A 17405-nucleotide genomic window follows, 5' to 3' on the forward strand; every position below is an offset into this window, starting at 1 on the left:
AACTGTGGTTTTCAGAATACCGAACAAATTCAGACATCTCTGAATTGGAACAAATTTGTACTATAGAAATTTCAATCATTCTGAAGGCCACCTTCTTATTTCCCATAAAAATGTAATGCTACAAAGCTAAAAATTCACTATGTGTGCATTGCACAGTGATAAAGAATCCTAATACTTTGCTATCCACATAAGCTTTAAAAATGACAGCTGTCCAATTTCAAAATACATTTTTGGTGAAAATAATCTTCACTCTGTACAGATAATATAAAAAACTTTATTGCTTTTACGTAGCCTCAAAACCTCTTCTCTCATGCTAACCATGTCGGACTCGTTGAGTTTCATACAGCTGAATGAGTTTAAGAATCCATGGTGGATGATGGATAAGCCCCGCTTTCTCTGCCTGTTTCTGAATGGCTGACTGTAGTTCAGGATACACAGCTTTATCCAGAGTAATTCCAGGGAATAGGTCATTAATGAGACTCATAAATAAAGGTTCATCTTCATCCACCTGTCAACGATAAAGTAGGGAGGAAATGTATTATTTATTCACTGAAATTGTTATTAGAGCTGTAAACGCTATTCAAGAACATGCCATTTAAAAGACAGTAGTAGAAAAGTGTATATTTTCCAAAGTAAATATTACACATCTGATTTATTAAGTGAATTTCATACAATGCAATCACAAGTAGCAATTGCTAAATTAAATACTTAAGGCTTATAAAAATGTTAACTTTATAATAAAATTTGTATCAATATAATCACAAATGTTTCTCAATTTGTTATACAAGTCAGAGAGATTTATTAAAATTGTATTTTCCCTCAGATTTCTTATGATCTTTTTCATTCTGTAAATCACTGACGCATGCCTATAGGTTTCCCTGAATGTACCAATGAGCTGAACAGATTAACATCAGAAACAGTGTAATTGTTTCCCATCACGGGACTGGCTGCCGATGTAAATACATGGACCCTAGATACGCTATAGCCTTTCAATTACAGCAATAGAAAGAAAGGATTAATACTTTAAATAGTGATAACAAGACAGACTACACTATACAAGGAAGTGTTAGCTGCTTCCAGTTACTTCACTCATTGCAATTCCTATAATATTCAAAAAAGACAACGGACTCCCAGAAAATGTTTAAATTGAAACTCTGGATTAAGAATCTTCAATGACACTACTAAAAAGTAACACAATGTATTTTTCCTTTTTCTACATAGATGGGGTAGGAAGGAGAAAAAACAAAAGGCAGTTAGAATAAGGGGTCAGGTCCCCTAGGATATTGGTATTTCTGATTATTTCTACACTTAATGTTTCTGATGTGTTTCCCTCTCTTTAAGAAATAGTGCTCTCACTATAATTGTATTTGGATAAAAATAAATGAAATGTATTCATTTCAGGCAAAGAGCTTTTCAAAGTGCATAATACATACACTTCACAAAGGCTAATAAAGTACTCTTTTGGAAAAGACATCAGCGTTACAATACCAGTTTGGAGAGGTTCATGTCCCGCAGAACTCTCATCACAACAGTTTTCTCTGGCTCTTCAGGATTAGATCTTTTCACTGCTCCAAGTGTTCTTAAAACGGACAGGATATTTCTTAGTCCAAAGTCATAGTGAACCTTGAAATGATACATAAGCACAATTGGTACCACAAACACTAAATAATTCAATATCAAGAAGGGGCTGAAAGGTATATTAACTGAAGAAATATCAGCTATTAAACTTTTAAATACTATGAATTTCACAGCTTTTCATCTTTCAAACTGAAGCTCCAGCTCTGTTGCTATCACATCCTGAAAATATTTTCCAGTGTTGCATGTCAAGGCCTGCCAAGTCTCCCTTTTGGTGGTACACTACCACATTCACACATCATCTGTAACAAAGCTGCTGCTTCTATCATCCTCCTAAATTCATCATATGTCAGATGCACAAACAGTAAACCACATGTCTTTGAGCTACCCTTTGTTACCTGTTCATGTAAGAACTGTTACTATCTTGATATGTGGGGTTCTGGGATTGGTAACTAAAAGGGCCCATCTCTTGCTGATATAAAAAGAATGTACTGAAATTATGCAGGTATAATTTATTTATAGGTAAGCCTATCTTATCCTATACAAAATCTCAATTCATGCTCTGTTATTTTCATAGCAACTGAGGTATCTCCACAAAGAAGATATCTTCTGATCTATATACAATTATTTGCAACATATGATTCACTATTGCTATCACAGACTAACTGGAACAACACACTGAGCACTACTCAAAACTTCAGTAATGAGTAGCTAACTGGTTATTACTCATTACGTTTGTAGGGGATATCAAGACAGTAAACAATACCATAACTACAGTTCAAAATGACTGAGAAAATTCAGCAAATGATCAACATAGGATGAATTTAAATAAAGTGAAAAATACTGCAAGGAAGATGATATCCAGCTGCAAAAAAAGAGAGGTACAACTCTTCTTTATTGAGATAAAAATGAATCAGATGCAGAAAGCATGTGTCATGGGACTCAAACCACAGATTCACCAATCACATAAATCTACAATTATACAAGGCAATAACAATGCAAGCGATCCTTTTGGGACAGTTGAAAAGATCTTTCCATTGCAGTTGGCATTTTCATACTGTGCCCAAAAGTTGGATTCCACACTTGAAGTTGAACCCATACTGAAGATAATCTAGAAAATAAAGATATCAGCCAACTATAAAACACGCTGTATCACGAAGAAGTAAAAAAAAGTTTGCTTTATAAGTGGGAAGAGTAAATATGTAGCACAGAGGATGAGTTACAATTAAAGTCTTCAATGTGCAAAAAAATTCTGCGAAGATGAAGCCAGAAGGAATAGACAGGAAAAGAAGCAATGAATTTAATTACAGCATGGGAGATTCAAGTCAGCTTTATAGAAAACTTTGTGACCATAAGGAAAATCAAACTTCGGAACAGACTGCCTGGGAAAGTGCAGGCTGTCTGTCAATTGAAAATGTTAAGGAGAGTCACAAATATTTACAGCACATTATTTAGCTAAGAAAACAGCCTCAGTGGTGCCAAGTGGCAGGAAGACAGGCAATAGGCACAAATGGAAATCCAAGAAATTCCTCTTCAATATCAGAAGAGTTTTTTTTCACTGTGATAGCAGTCAGACACTTCAACAGCTTGAGCAGAGAGGTTGTGCTGCCTCTGTCCTTGGAGATACTCAAAGCCCACCTGGATGAGGTGCTGAGCAACTTGGACTTATTTAGGCCTATTTCAGCAGGACTCCTTCCAAACTCAGTTCTTCTCTGATTTTACAATGGTATATAATGGATTTATACGTGAGCAGGACTGTCCAAAGGGCTGCTGACAGGCACAGGCATGACAAAGTAGCACATTATCATGGTTTGTATAAAGCTATGCTTCTTGGCTTCTACTGCAAAGTATAGAATCATGATGCATGAAGTAAACTGCCAGGAGCAAAGATCAGCGTAGCAGGCTTCTCTGGTCATTACTGAAGAAATGTTAGAGGGTCCTGAAGAAATTATAAATTCACACAGGAGATTGTTTTCCACAGATATACTAGCTGCTAAAATAAGAACTATGTAATTTAAGTTATTAAGTGTGATGAAAGGATAACATTCAAATATATCATTGTGATGTGGCTGGGTCTCAGAGCTGTGCCTGTGCGCACAACCAGTACACTTGGTAATTATTTCCATTAATTAATAGCAAGGAACTCCCTCGCTAGCATCAATGTAGATGAGACAAAGGACTGACCTAAGACAAGGCAATTGAACTACATGCCTTCACAACAAACCATTTGACTAATTGTTAAGGAAGTTTTCCACATAAGCATTTCAATCAGCTTCACAGATTCCTTCAGGCAGTTCCCTCTACACCTAGGCCAACTGATAGGCAGCACTTATATGACTCAGTAGGTTGATTAACATGCTGAGTGAAGAATCTCACTAACTCCAGGGCAGTTTCTGCTGCAGAAATAACTATACACAGAAACTTTCTGCAGATGCAGCAATGGTCACGTAGAAAAAAAACTGTAAACAGACAAGAGAGTGAAAGTAAATTTTACATACAATTAAGACAGTCAGTAGCAATGGATCATGGTGTCTGAGCACAGGAGTGATCACATAGGTCCAGAAGCCATCTGTTCAGGAGAGTTTCAGTCAATTCAGCTATAGACTTCATTGCAAGGACCCCTGTAAGAGAGCTACCTATTGCCATTCAGTGATTCACCCTGTAAGTGTAATGAAAAGATCCCAATATGGTATTGGGTTGGGTTTTTTGGTTTTTGTTTGTTTGTTTGTTTGTTTTGTTTCTTTTTTTTTTTTCTTTGCAGGGGAAGGTTGGTGGTTTTGTTGTTGGTTTTAGGGGGTTTGTTTTTAAGCACTCTGTCCAGATGTGCCTGTGCAACAGTTCCAATGCATGTGACATCAAGAAACAAGGAATGCACTTTTGCTTAGGAAGATGGTAAAGGCTGTGATGCCAGCACAAATGCCTCCTCCACAGAGGAGGAAACAATCATGCCCAAGACAAAATGAATACAAAAACTGAGACAATGAGAAATTTTAACCCTACTATAAACAAGCTTGAGGGAAAAGAGAGGTCCATATTCAACATGCATGAGAAAACCTATGTTGCTAACTGCTGAAATTGTGTGCTTATACAAATTTTTCTAAACAACGTCCAACAATTCCACGAGAGAGGCCTCAGAAAATTATTCTCAGAAATGCAGCCTATAAGCCTGATAACTACTAAATGTATGAACACGGACAGGACTGAAGGAGTAAGATGGATGGCAACAAATCAACTAACACAAATAGATGCTACAATCAACATAGGGTGATTCAGTTTGCCTAAAAAAATGAATTTGAAGGTTAAATGGAAACACCTTGGGCAATATTACAGAGACAGTAGTGAATATATGATCCTTCAGAAGACAGTCTACAACATACAGCTGTTGAGCCAAACTCTCTCAGAAAAAAAGAAACCAGAGAGAAATGAAAATGAGAATCTAGTTTCATAGGGAATATATATTGACACAGTGAAATTACCAAGGGATGGAGAAAGAATGAGAAAATCCAAATCTATACTTTGTTATTTTAATTCTCAAATAACATGGGCAACATAATGCTTTATCATCTTATTCTGGTGGAGCTGAAGATTTCTTCATAGAAGCCAACAAAATCTTTAATAAATATGTGGTATAGATATGGACTGATATAATGGAGAACATAGTTGGTATGTCCAGGTACATTAGGATTCTAGTGGAGCAGGCTTCTCATTTGAGCTGCAATTTACCTACTATTCATATCATTTATCTTTGAGACCCTCTAGTGGACAGTCAGCACTTAGCATTCAAAAGATAAAAACTAGTCTTAAATGCAGCTTTGTTCTTTGTTTCTACCAGGCAGTTTTCAGTTATTTAAAATTCATACACTGTCTCTCCAATACATCTAGTCTTTGTAAGTGAAAAGACTGAAGAAACTGTCCTTTACAAAGCTCTTTACAGCTCTGCACACTACTCCTCCTATCTTTACTATTATCTGCATTCTGTTTAAAAATCACAAATCAAACTTCCTTTACTATACAAACTAGTTTGAAAACTAAAAATAACATGATAATTTCAAATTCTGTTGCTGGAACTTGAAACTGAAAACCTTAAAAAATGACCACATTTCTGAGAGTCAAAATAATTATATATTCCATGAAAGTATATTCTCCACATTCCCTTCCAGTGACAGCTTAGAGTTGGACAAATATTTATTTTACCTGTTTAGATAACTGCTCTTCACAGAGCTTGTAGAGTGTATAAAATTTTCGACTAAGGATTTGGTTGTCTCGGAAACCAGCACTTGCCAGCTTGACTCGCATAATAATGCCACGGTCAGGCACCATCATAGCAACTGTACGAAACTGAATCTTCAGATTTTCTGGAAGCTCCTGTCGTCCTGCATAGCCAGGGTTCTGAGAAATGAAAAATATAAAATAAAATATTACTTACTGATAGCAGGATAGGAAGGTTTATCTTTTTTCACAATAATTTTGCAAGCACAGGCGCACATGCCAGATCACACCAGATAACTGAAGCATGTTACAATTACACGTTACTACTAAGCTGTCCAAATATTGCAGTTCATGAAGTACCTGGTATCACATATGGTATTTTGAGATGCCTAAGACACACAGATCAAAACAGGCAGCCACTTACACATCTTACTGGAACTGTTTTAAACAGTTAGCTCCTCAGGGTCTTGATAGCATTGCAGTGCTGAAGGTTATTGTCTTAACTTAAACTGACCCATCTGATCTTTCACTAAAGAAGCCTGTCATTCATATGACTACCACATAGATCAGCTCTGAGAACAGTAGTCTCTGGCTATGCAGTAATAATTCCTTAAATTCTTCCAGCAGTTTTCAAACTACACTACATTTTCTCTGGACTTGGTACGTCACAAGTTCATTTGTCTTTTTTTTTTTTTTTCCAAATTAGAAGGACAACATTAACACCATTTCAAAGATAGGAAACCTGAGAATAAAGGAAAATGCTTTAATTTCAAATTGTGCATATGTAGCCTAAGTTAAGGAGAGGGGAGTACAAAGAAGCTTTGATGGTATTCTTACACTTTCCTGTTTCTTTGCCTCCTGCACTGACAGAAACAATCCAGTCCATAGGTACCAAAGATAAATCTTTGGGAGGTCAGTGAATCAGAGTGAAGGTGACTTCCTTCATGCTGTCACAGAGAAGGATTGGAGTTAAAAGTTCTTCAGAGGTGATGAAATACTGACTGAAAGATCTAGAGTAGTCCTTCCAATAGCCAATTACTTCTGTTCTATTTTGACAGACTTAGACTAAAAATATTAGATGGTTGGATTCAATCTCAAACTGTCAAATACTGAACTAAAAAAGCCCTTAAAATATGTAGTTATGACTGCATAAATCAAGTCCTAAGATCCAGTTAAAAATACTGGTGAGCAAAAATATCATTATTTGAGAAAATCATTATTCAAACTCACTGTTTTCTAACAGAGTTCCAATGATTTCATCGGGGATACTTCTACGGACAATGATATGAGAAAGATTTTCCACACTAAGACCGTTTACATACATATATACGTACCATAGTCAGAAATATGCCAAATTCACTGTCCATGTCAACAACATCACCATCAGTGAAAATGAACTGAGGTTTCTTATTTTTCTTACACTGAAGTACAATATATATCTGCTGAGCAGCTACTGATAAAACTGGAAGTTCAATGCGGTTAAATTCATCAAAGCAACCCCATGCACCAGACTGGGCTAAACCTAAGTAAGAGAAAACAAGGAAATATTTGATTAAACACAGTATATCAGATCAAGTGAGAAGAATTTATATATAAAATAAGAGTACGTTCCACATAACATAATGTAACACGAGAAAAACAAAAAATATTAACACAGAAGAAAATGAGGCATAAAAACTCAAAATAAATTAGGATGTAACGATACTCAGAAAAAAAATTAGTCTTTGTAAGAAAGATATATAAAACAACTCTCAAAGAATCTTACACTTCTACAGTAACCATAAAGTGGTAATGATTCAGTAATATTGTATATACAAGGGGTGCTCCAAAAGCAATCCCTCCTGTTTTATTATGTTGTCCTGTGATGTTAAGTGACATATGTTAGTGGTAGGACAATAGGGGATGAACCCTCCCACCAATATCCCATTGCGTGTTGTTGCCATATCACAGAAGGTAGCAGAGGGGCAGTCTGACAGAATGGCATCTGACATGGAAGTGTGGATGAAGCAAAGGTGTGTCACTGAATTCCTCCATGCAGAAAATAAATGGCACCCACATTCATCAACACTTGCTGAATGTTTGGAGACCAAACAGTGAATATGAGCGCAGTGAAGCAGTGGGGTGGTGCATTTCAGCAGTGACAACAGTGATGTGAAAGACAAGCCACATTCTGGATAGCCATGCACAGCTGTCAAGGAACAAAATGAAGAGTGTCTCGATCAGTTCAGCTGTGCAGGTTGGTGGATTATGACCAGAGAACTGTTGATGGAGTTGAATTACGGCTTCACAGCATTGGAAATGATGGTGGCAATGTTGGCATATCACAAAGGTTGTGCCTAGGTGGCTCCCACACATGGTCACACAGGAACAAAAATAAAATGATATGCAAGTTTTTGTAGGACCTGAGTTAATACGAATGTGTCAGTTTCCTGTCTCACATCACTACTAGTGACAAGACACCACTACAAGCCAGAATCAAAATGGCAGTCTGTGGAGAGGCAACATGTAAATTCCTCCCCGAAATAAAAGTTCAGGACACAGATCTCAACAGGTACGTGATGTGCACTGCCTTTTGGGGTAGGAAAGGGGTGATCCTTGTGGACCTTCTGGAATTCAGACAAGTCATCATGTTGCTGACTACACTGACAGCTTGAACTTGCAGAGTCAGGCCAGAGAAGCAGTCAACGTTTCTCTTGCAACACTTGAACACTGAGTCCCATGCCAGTTTGAAGATCATGGATCACACTGCCAATCTTGGCTGGACTGTCTGACCACAACCATCATGCAGTCCATATTTGGCACCTTTTGACTTCCATCCATTTGAGCCAATGAAAGATGGGCTGCATAGGCAACATTTTCCTAGCAACGATGTCATCGTGGCAGCTGTGAACAGTGGGTTACCTCCTCTGGTGCAGATTTTTACAAGCACAGCATGCAGGCTCTTGTGCATTGCTGGTGAAAATGCCTAGCTAACAGTGGCGACTAAGTTGAAAAATAATGTTTTGTACCTGAGAATTTGCTCTACTAAATAGTGTTATTGTGCTCTCTGTATCTGTTGTAGTTTTCATGGAAATAAATAGGAGGCATTACTTTCAAGGTGTCCTACGTAGTACCTAGCATCAAAAGCATGCATGTAGCATGGAAATTCACCTAAGAGAGTAAAATTGTCAAAGAAGAACTCAGGAGACACCTTCCTAAATGAAAAGCACAGGATCAAATTCAGAAGCATCACTTTTTGACAGCTGTATTGTATCTTACTATAACACTTAATCCATAATTAAAAATTGTTTAATTTTCACTGCAATCATCTTTCTCAAAACCCACAGCTGATCAGTGTTTCTTACCACCTGGTTCCAGCAAGGTCTTAGATGAGCACCTTAACTGGTGCTACAATTGCTGAGGGTTGTTTGATTCATCCCACTGGCCTAGTGGAGCTTGTTTTGGCTTAAGACATTTGAAGACAGTTCTATTAAATGAATTAAATGAAATCTAGTATTGCAGAAAACTTTCAGCTGTCTTACTGGGCCTACTGCGCAATTTCATTTTTAATTACAGTGAACCTTACTACAGAATTCCTCCCATGGAGGTACCCCACTTGTGCAACTCTCTGATGAAAAGTCCTTGCAGATGTTTTTCAAATGTGTTTGGTCCCTTTTGCTTAATGTGTTGCATAACTATTATGAACAGGTACTAAAGAAAAAAAAAAAGAGTGGCTTTGCTACTTTGTTTGTTAAACAACAATACCTACTCTTTGGGATGCAACAAGGAAAAGATCTAAATCTGGACACTCTTTAACAGAGACTCTGTTCCATATCATAACATCTCCTATATTTACTTTCTGTAGATTGAATGCTTTCTGAAACTGCTTTCTCTATAGGATGATAAGTTCACTTTTAGACAAGCAATTTTCCTGAGGGAAGGAAAAAAACACCGTAATGCCATCTGCTGTATGGAGTTGGGAAATCTGACTCTCAGACAACATCAATATGCAATAGCTTTGAGTTAATTCAATTCTAGCAAAACTATTTTATTCTGGTGGTGTTTTAAAAAAATAAAAATAAAAATAAAAATAGAAAGAATGAATGAAAACGTATGTACACACCACCACAAATACCCAAGCAAAAAGCACAGCAAGCAAACTGTCTGCTGTGAAACAGCTTAGAGAATTCAACTTTGTTGTGCGCTGTCATATGGGCATTAATTTCCATCCACTCACAGAATACAATATGCTAATCAAATATGTAAAAGGAGTAAAAGTAGAACATAAAAACCAAAGACCAGAAAGATTACTGCCTGAGTTTAAGAATAAAATCAGCACAGATATCCTGGTCCTCAAAGTGGGTCTAAGAAATGGCACATGGTACCTTCAGTACTCTCAGGAAGACTCAAAAATGTATCCCTGCCATTCAGTGTTGTGTTCCTTTCCATCTCAGTGGCCTCTGGCCAGTCACAGCTGGGTGGCCCAATCTCTAAATGCTACAACATAGCTATGTTGCTTAGTACATGGACTAGGAACCCACACTCAAATACTGCAGCCTGTCACAACCACCCCTGTTCTGACAGATGACCCAACAGGCCAGGTGACCATATCCTACTTGCTGCCTCATACATCACTCCATCTGCCTAAAAATAGGGCAATAGTGCAGTAATTAATCATGACAAAGCAACTATAAATTCTACTTTGCACTGAAATGGCATTCTTTTAAAGGCTGCAGTGCACGCAGGAGTGATAAAATTCAAAGCAAATTCCACTAAAACAGAATCCTGGCTAGCCAAAGCACAAGCCATACAGAGCTCCATATGAATGTATTCACCTTCTGAATTAAGATAAAGATCAAATCCTACATCAAATATTGCATTAAACATCAAATCACAAAAAGGCACCTCAGGTAAGACAGGAGTTATTTGACTCTATAGAAAACAGAACCTAAGCAAACATGATTTTTTATATTCATTCACAGACAACTACAGAAAGGTTTCCTAATGTGTATTCACAGACACTTTTCTGCAGTAGTGATGAAGTATGTCTTCACTCAGCCTCCTCTTTTCTAGACTAAACAACCCCCCCGGTTACTCCTCATAAACTTAGTCCCTTCCCCAGATTCTTTGTTCTTCTCTGCACTCAAGCAACTCAGTATCTTTTTATAGTGGGGGAGCCCAAAACACACAGCATTCAAAGGGCAGTCTCACAAGTGTCGCATACAACAGGGGAACCAGTTTCCTAGTCCTGCTGGCCACACTGTTTCTGATATAAGCCAGGATGCTATTGGCCTTCTTCAGCCACCTGAGCACACTGATGGCTCATGTTCAGTTGGCTGCTGACCAGCACCATCTAGATTCTTTTCTGCCACTCAACTTTCCAGCCACCCTTCCCCAAGCCTATTCCATTGCAACAGGTTGTTCTGACCCAAGTAGGAACAGTCTCTTTTTTTTTTTCGCCAAACACACAACAGCTTGATCAATGCTGAAAAGACCATTCTGTTCAGCTAGATTCATTATCACATTTCTAGTTAATTTCCCTGAGAAGTATGCCAACGTAACACTAACAGATTGACTGAGGCACTCTGTGCTGCATTAAAAAAAGGGTGGCCAGCAGGGAGAGGGAGGTGATTGTGCCCCTCTACTCAGCTCTTGTGAGGCCCCATCTGGAGTACTGCGTCCAGGCCTGGGGTCCCCAGTACAGGAAGGATGTGAAGCTCTTGGAGCGGGTCCAGAGGAGGGCCACTAAGATGATCAGAGGGCTGGAGCACCTCTATTATGAGGAAGGGTTGAGTGAAGAAGAGAAGGTTCTGGGGAGACCTCATTCCTTCCAATATTTGAAGGGAGCATATAAACAGGGGGGGGAAGGGCTGTTTACGAGGGTGGATAGTGATAGGACAAGGGGGAATGGTTTTAAACTGAGACAGGGGAGGTTTAGGTTAGATATTAGGAGGAAGTTTTTCACACAGAGGGTGGTGACTCACTGAAACAGGTTGCCCAAGGAGGTTGTGGATGCCCCATCCCTGGAGGCATTCAAGGCCAGGCTGGATGTGGATCTGGGCAGCCTGGTCTTGTGGTTGGTGACCCTGCATATAGCAGGGGGGTTGAAACTAGATGATCATTGTGGTCCTTTTCAACCCAGGCCATTCTATGATATGATATGATTCTATGATACTCACAGGCATCATATGGTCATCTGACCAATTTGTTGATCTCTTCTAAGTCATTTTTAACATTGGCATGCCATTAAATGAGCCAGCCAGATTAACAAGGACACCTCACACAACATTACTTAGCTTAACAGTATTACATGAAAAATTATCAGGTTGCAGAAAAACAGCAGATGAGGGAAGTTGAGCCCTAAACTCTGCTCATTTTCTTACACACAGAAATTGTGTCTGGTTTTACTTAAAGATGACAATGAAAAGTTACGGTTGTCACTATTGCCTCAAACAGAACTGAGAGAGGATAAACTACCAAACTGCTTAGGATAAGAAGGCAGAAACAACACAGTGACACAGAGGTTAGATTGCTGAGTGTAGACAGATCAGTAACAGCTTAATCAACAAGGAACTGGGAAAAATGATGGAAGAATAAGAAGATAAATTCTCACAAAAGGAGCAGAGAGGAAAAAGACAACAGCTCAGTGATATCAAAGCTCAACTCACTTCAAGAAGAACCAAAGGCTCACGTTCCTTCTGACTGATGGCTGTAGGTACAGCATGGACCCAGTAAATGACTGCACTTGGGGCTACTAACACATTTACCCTCAACCAGAAAGCAAGCTGGTCCCAGTCTACTTCTGTTAATTTTCAATGAGCAAGGTAATTTGGGTAAACTAAAAGCTGTGTGTAACCCTATTTACAAGTTCTCACAATAAAAGTCATCCAACTAAAAGTTGGCTCAAGGATCTGGAAGTTACAAGAGAAATTTGTGACACTGACTGGAAGTATTTATATGTGCAAGTAGTTCAACCTCTAGCTTAGAAATCTTCCTAAATTCGTTTGGCTCTACATAAATGAACAGTTTTCCACAGGTCCTGATCAGTAGGTGAGTGTTTTCTATCTTCATATGGTTAAATACACAGTATATACCTTGGGTAAGCACTATAATAATGTAATATACTCAACACAAAAGTCATCAGCTTCCAGGAATCTTTTAACCACATCTTTGTGTGACAAGGGGATACTGTCTTCTGCTCTCCATAGGATCAGTTTCAGCCTTCTCCAAGGCAATGAAAGCCTCTTTTAAGGTGAAGAAAGGCAAAGACATACCACCATCTTTGATCTCTTTTGTCCTGGCTCATGGTTCAGAGGAATAGGGGATGGAGGCTGGCTGAGGCGGACAAAGCAAGAATAATTCTTATCTACATTCACATTTTTGTAAACACTGCTAATGTTTTTGAATGTTCACTTATTGAGAAAGACATTCTGCAGGACACAGACAGACACAAACTTCAGAGCCATGATCAGAGGAACCTGGCAAATAGATCAATATTTTTCCTTCTTTTTCTGTTCTACCTATTTCCATTTTCCTTTCTGATATTGTCATTAAAAAAAATCAGCAAGTTAATGAGGCCTAAAAAATGTCTGTAAGGAAACAAAAGGATTAGGAGGAAAAACAACAAAGTCCAGGGAAGCGAAAACACTAGTACTTTTACCTCAGATCTTAAATACTCGTCAGTTTGATTTAACTCGGCCTTACACCAACCTAGTAAGACCACAGGGAAGACAAAAATCTTTTCACAATTAAATGCAAAATCATCTTAATCCAAACCTAGCATAGTTTATGTGATTTTTATCCCCATTAGAAAAGCTTAACTGGATACTCTTAAGCTTTTAACGAAAGGAAGGAATGAAGGGAAGGGAAGGGAAGGGAAGGGAAGGGAAGGGAAGGGAAGGGAAGGGAAGGGAAGGGAAGGGAAGGGAAGGGAAGGGAAGGGAAGGGAAGGGAAGGGAAGGGAAGGGAAGGGAAGGGAAGGGAAGGGAAGGGAAGGGAAGGGAAGGGAAGGGAAGGGAAGGGAAGGGAAGGGAAGGGAAGGGAAGGGAAGGGAAGGGAAGGGAAGGGAAGGGAAGGGAAGGGAAGGGAAGGGAAGGGAAGGGAAGGGAAGGGAAGGGAAGGGAAGGGAAGGGAAGGGAAGAGAGAAAAAAGTTACTTCTATTAAGATTTTGGCCAGCATTTCTAGCTTAACTAAAAACAGAAATGATCTCCAGGTTATATTATAACCTTCATGAGATGTCACAGTAGTGAAAATTATTTTTACGATACCTTGTGTTTTTGATTTAACTGTCCACCACTTACAGAAAATGATGGTGTTCTGGGGTCCATATAACCCGCTGCAACCACATACAAGAAGATAGACATAATGGAGTTCACAAACATTGGATCGTTTGACCACTGTCTGCAAAACTGACTTCAAAGATCTGTTTAATATGAAAACTTATTGCATTGGCTGCTGTTTCATTTTCCCAGTTTAAAAAAATGTCTCGAGTTTGAAATAAAAGAGTACACTACTTTGTGTCTGTCTGCCTACTTGTTGTAGGCGTTGTTGTAGGCGTTGTACAGGCGTTGTTGCCTGTACAACGTCACTGAGCTGTAGATTTGTTCTCTTGTTTGACATGAATGGGGCAAGGGAGGGCTGAATACCCTCCCATAGGGTGGTTGGAATAGCTGCAAAAATAAAATCAGTAGAAAGGATGAAAAAGGGAAAAGAAAACATGGATGGAGATAGGAAACAGTCCCCAAGAATTTAAAAGAGACTGGAAAAGGTGAGGGCAAAACAAAAACAACAAAAAAGAATCAATCAAACATTAAAAAAAAAAAAGCGTATATGCATCTAGAAATAACAGGAAACAGAGAAGGAAATACTTGACTAATCACTTCTAAGTCACTAGTGAGGAGATAGAAACATATGACTTTAAAATGAGCAAGTCAGATTATTTCTTACCTTTATAGATACGGCCCAATCCTCTGTAGTCCATTTGGTCTGAACAATTGAAAACAACAACATACTTTCCCAGGCATTTGCCCATATCTTTAGTTGTCTCTGTTTTCCCTGTCCCTGCAGGTCCTGCAGGTGCACCACCCATACTCATGCCTAGGGCCTGTGCCAGAGTGATGTAACATCTAGAAAAACAATAAAGACTTCTATTAATCCTTTCCTACTCTTAATTACTTGAAGCCCATTAATGTAACCACAACACCTGTATTACATAGGGCTGGGGAAAGGGGAATAAATGAGTGTGCCTCCCTGTGGTAAATCCTGAGTTGACATCTCCAGGCTTAGATCACAGCCTCCGCAAATAGTATGGAGACTACTAAAGTGGGAAATGTGACTGCTGTTGTAACCTATAGTTCTAAAATCCCAGTAAGCGTATGTTCAATTATGTTAGCACTATGATACTCAATAGCTTTATGATAAATCTGGGAAGAGAAAATGGGCACTGTAAAATAAACAAATGGTACCAGTATCTTTTCCTATAAAATAATACAGTACTAATTCTAACATGATAGCAGTAATAATGCTTTATCACCTCATTAGCCAGTAAACAGTTAACAGACGCTCAGTTAACACTGAAAAAATATCATTCCTAACTGTTCTGCTACTGAAAATGTGGTAAGTCCATGAATCGTGTAAGTCCTAAGAAAGAGCACTTGCATTTCTTTTTTGTAATTGCTATGGGATGGTCTGTGTCTGACATGATGTTTAGGAGCACTCAATTTCAATCCTATTAATACACTGCAAGATAGCAGATGTATATTTATCATGTGATTCAGGAATGTTTCTGAACACAAGATCATTAGCCAAACAGCACTCGATTCCAAGGTGACTAATGCAAAGCTTAAATGTTACTACCTAAAAATTATCATAAACTCATATAAGTTTACGTAGTGGTATTAAAGTGGAAAAGTTTATAAGGGGAATAAATTCTGTTCTCATACAACAAGTAAATGTTTCCCATGCCAACACTGCTATCCCTGCTTCAAATACTTTTTCAGTGTATGGTAGTAGATAGCTTCCAATCTCTGCAGCTCTGCTTAGATCTTGCAGGTAACCCCAGACAACTCTGGGATTTAGTTATTATAGCTTAAGCTCACTTAAAAGACTAATTTCTCTTCAGAAATCAAGTGAATTTTTAGTGTATATATACAAGATTTGGCAGATATGTGTTATATTTTAAAAGCCTGGTATCCAAGTAAATGATTTTAGCTCTCTAAGCAGCTTACTGGGCAAAATTTTGTTTCAGAAATCAGCAAAAATCCAAAACATCACTTGTAAATAAAATCTTGTAGTACAGAGCATAAAGGCAATTCTGCATCAATTTAGCAGTATGCAGCTATTCTTCACATAACAAACAACTAAACACACATAGTATTTTGACATTCCTATCCACACTTAAAAGAACAAGCTTTCGCATCACAAATACAACTACTTCTTGCCTTGGTGAAGCACTACCAAATACTTCAGAAAAATATGTACATAATGGATTTTGTACCATACTGTATAATTCTCCAGTAGTAAGAATTTCTCCTTAAATTTTATTTAAAAGTCTTTGTTGGGTTTTTTGTTTGGTTGGTTGGTTGCTTTGTTTTGGGTTTTTTGTGTGTGCATGTGTATTTGCAGTTTTGCAATTCTCTGTTTCTTGCTTTAAATTATATCTGTACTGGCTGTTTGATGCAATTTCCTGAGTTACTAATATTTCCCCTAGATCATCTTAAAATTATTTGCCATAATCCCAAATTCACATTCAACTATTAATTGACTGAAAGCAGCAACATACTGTTCCGCAGATCCACTCTGCTTAAGTGATCAGCATTGTGTTCTGCTATATTCACCTTGAGCACATGCAAGTGCTACCTCAGCACAGATAGCCTAAGCAAACACTCAAAAGAAAAGTCAGGGCCTCTCTATGGGGTGCCTGCCTTCTCTAAATAGATAGATAGGTAGGTAGATAGGTAGATACAGATACAGAAATGGATATAGATATAGATATAGATATAAAAGCACTGGCCTCTCCTGTTCAGCATCAGTACTGCAGCACTGTACTGCAAACCAGACTAAGAATTCCAACTCACATGAAAGTTAAAGGAAACCAGTAAGGCTCCAAGTACTATGCACTGTAATCTTTTTATAATAACCTGTCAGTTAAAGGAGTTATGACGAGCCTGTCTGTACATCCTAAGTATTCATTGCAGTAGGTGAACTCCACATCCGTGATTTGGATTACACATTTATCCAAGTCTTCAAGAAAATAAAACCGAGATTGCTTTTGCCATTCAAAATCGGATGGAGATTTAATGTTCATACGGACCTACGATGCAAGAGAAATAACATTAATACAGAAGTCAAACAACATAACAAATTCATCTTAAATTCTGTTCTCCATAAAGAAGAAACATCTGCTATGCATAAATTTAAGAGGTGAAAGAATGAGTATAGAATTAGTCAGGATTCAACACACACATTGTTCTTTTCAAACCTCTTTATAACTTAGTTTGATCATTTCTGATCCCTTCAACCACTTTGATTTTCCTTTGAATTGTGTTTAGAAATTATTAATTGTGTCTTAAAAAGACATCAAAGAACAGTGACAGCTGTTCTTAGCTTAATAAAAAAAACTATTTAGTAATACTGGTTATAT

General features: G+C 38.1%; 1 protein-coding gene across 3 annotated transcripts in view; it reads right to left on the reverse strand.

Annotated features, from left to right (window-relative positions):
- DNAH5L (dynein axonemal heavy chain 5-like) overlaps window positions 1-17405 on the reverse strand; it is a 148852-nt gene that overhangs the window by 86515 nt on the left and 44932 nt on the right. For all 3 annotated transcript variants that reach the window (XM_040696426.2, XM_040696427.2, XM_040696425.2), the window contains 6 exons: window positions 16903-17075; window positions 14711-14889; window positions 7119-7306; window positions 5770-5964; window positions 1489-1623; window positions 319-508 (listed from right to left, as the gene is read on the reverse strand). In XM_040696426.2, the coding sequence (XP_040552360.1) occupies window positions 319-508; window positions 1489-1623; window positions 5770-5964; window positions 7119-7306; window positions 14711-14889; window positions 16903-17075 (1060 nt within the window). The remainder of the gene's footprint in view (window positions 1-318; window positions 509-1488; window positions 1624-5769; window positions 5965-7118; window positions 7307-14710; window positions 14890-16902; window positions 17076-17405) is intronic.

The sequence above is a fragment of the Gallus gallus genome, chromosome 2, assembly GCF_016699485.2.
Source record: "Gallus gallus isolate bGalGal1 chromosome 2, bGalGal1.mat.broiler.GRCg7b, whole genome shotgun sequence".
NCBI lineage: Eukaryota > Metazoa > Chordata > Aves > Galliformes > Phasianidae > Gallus > Gallus gallus.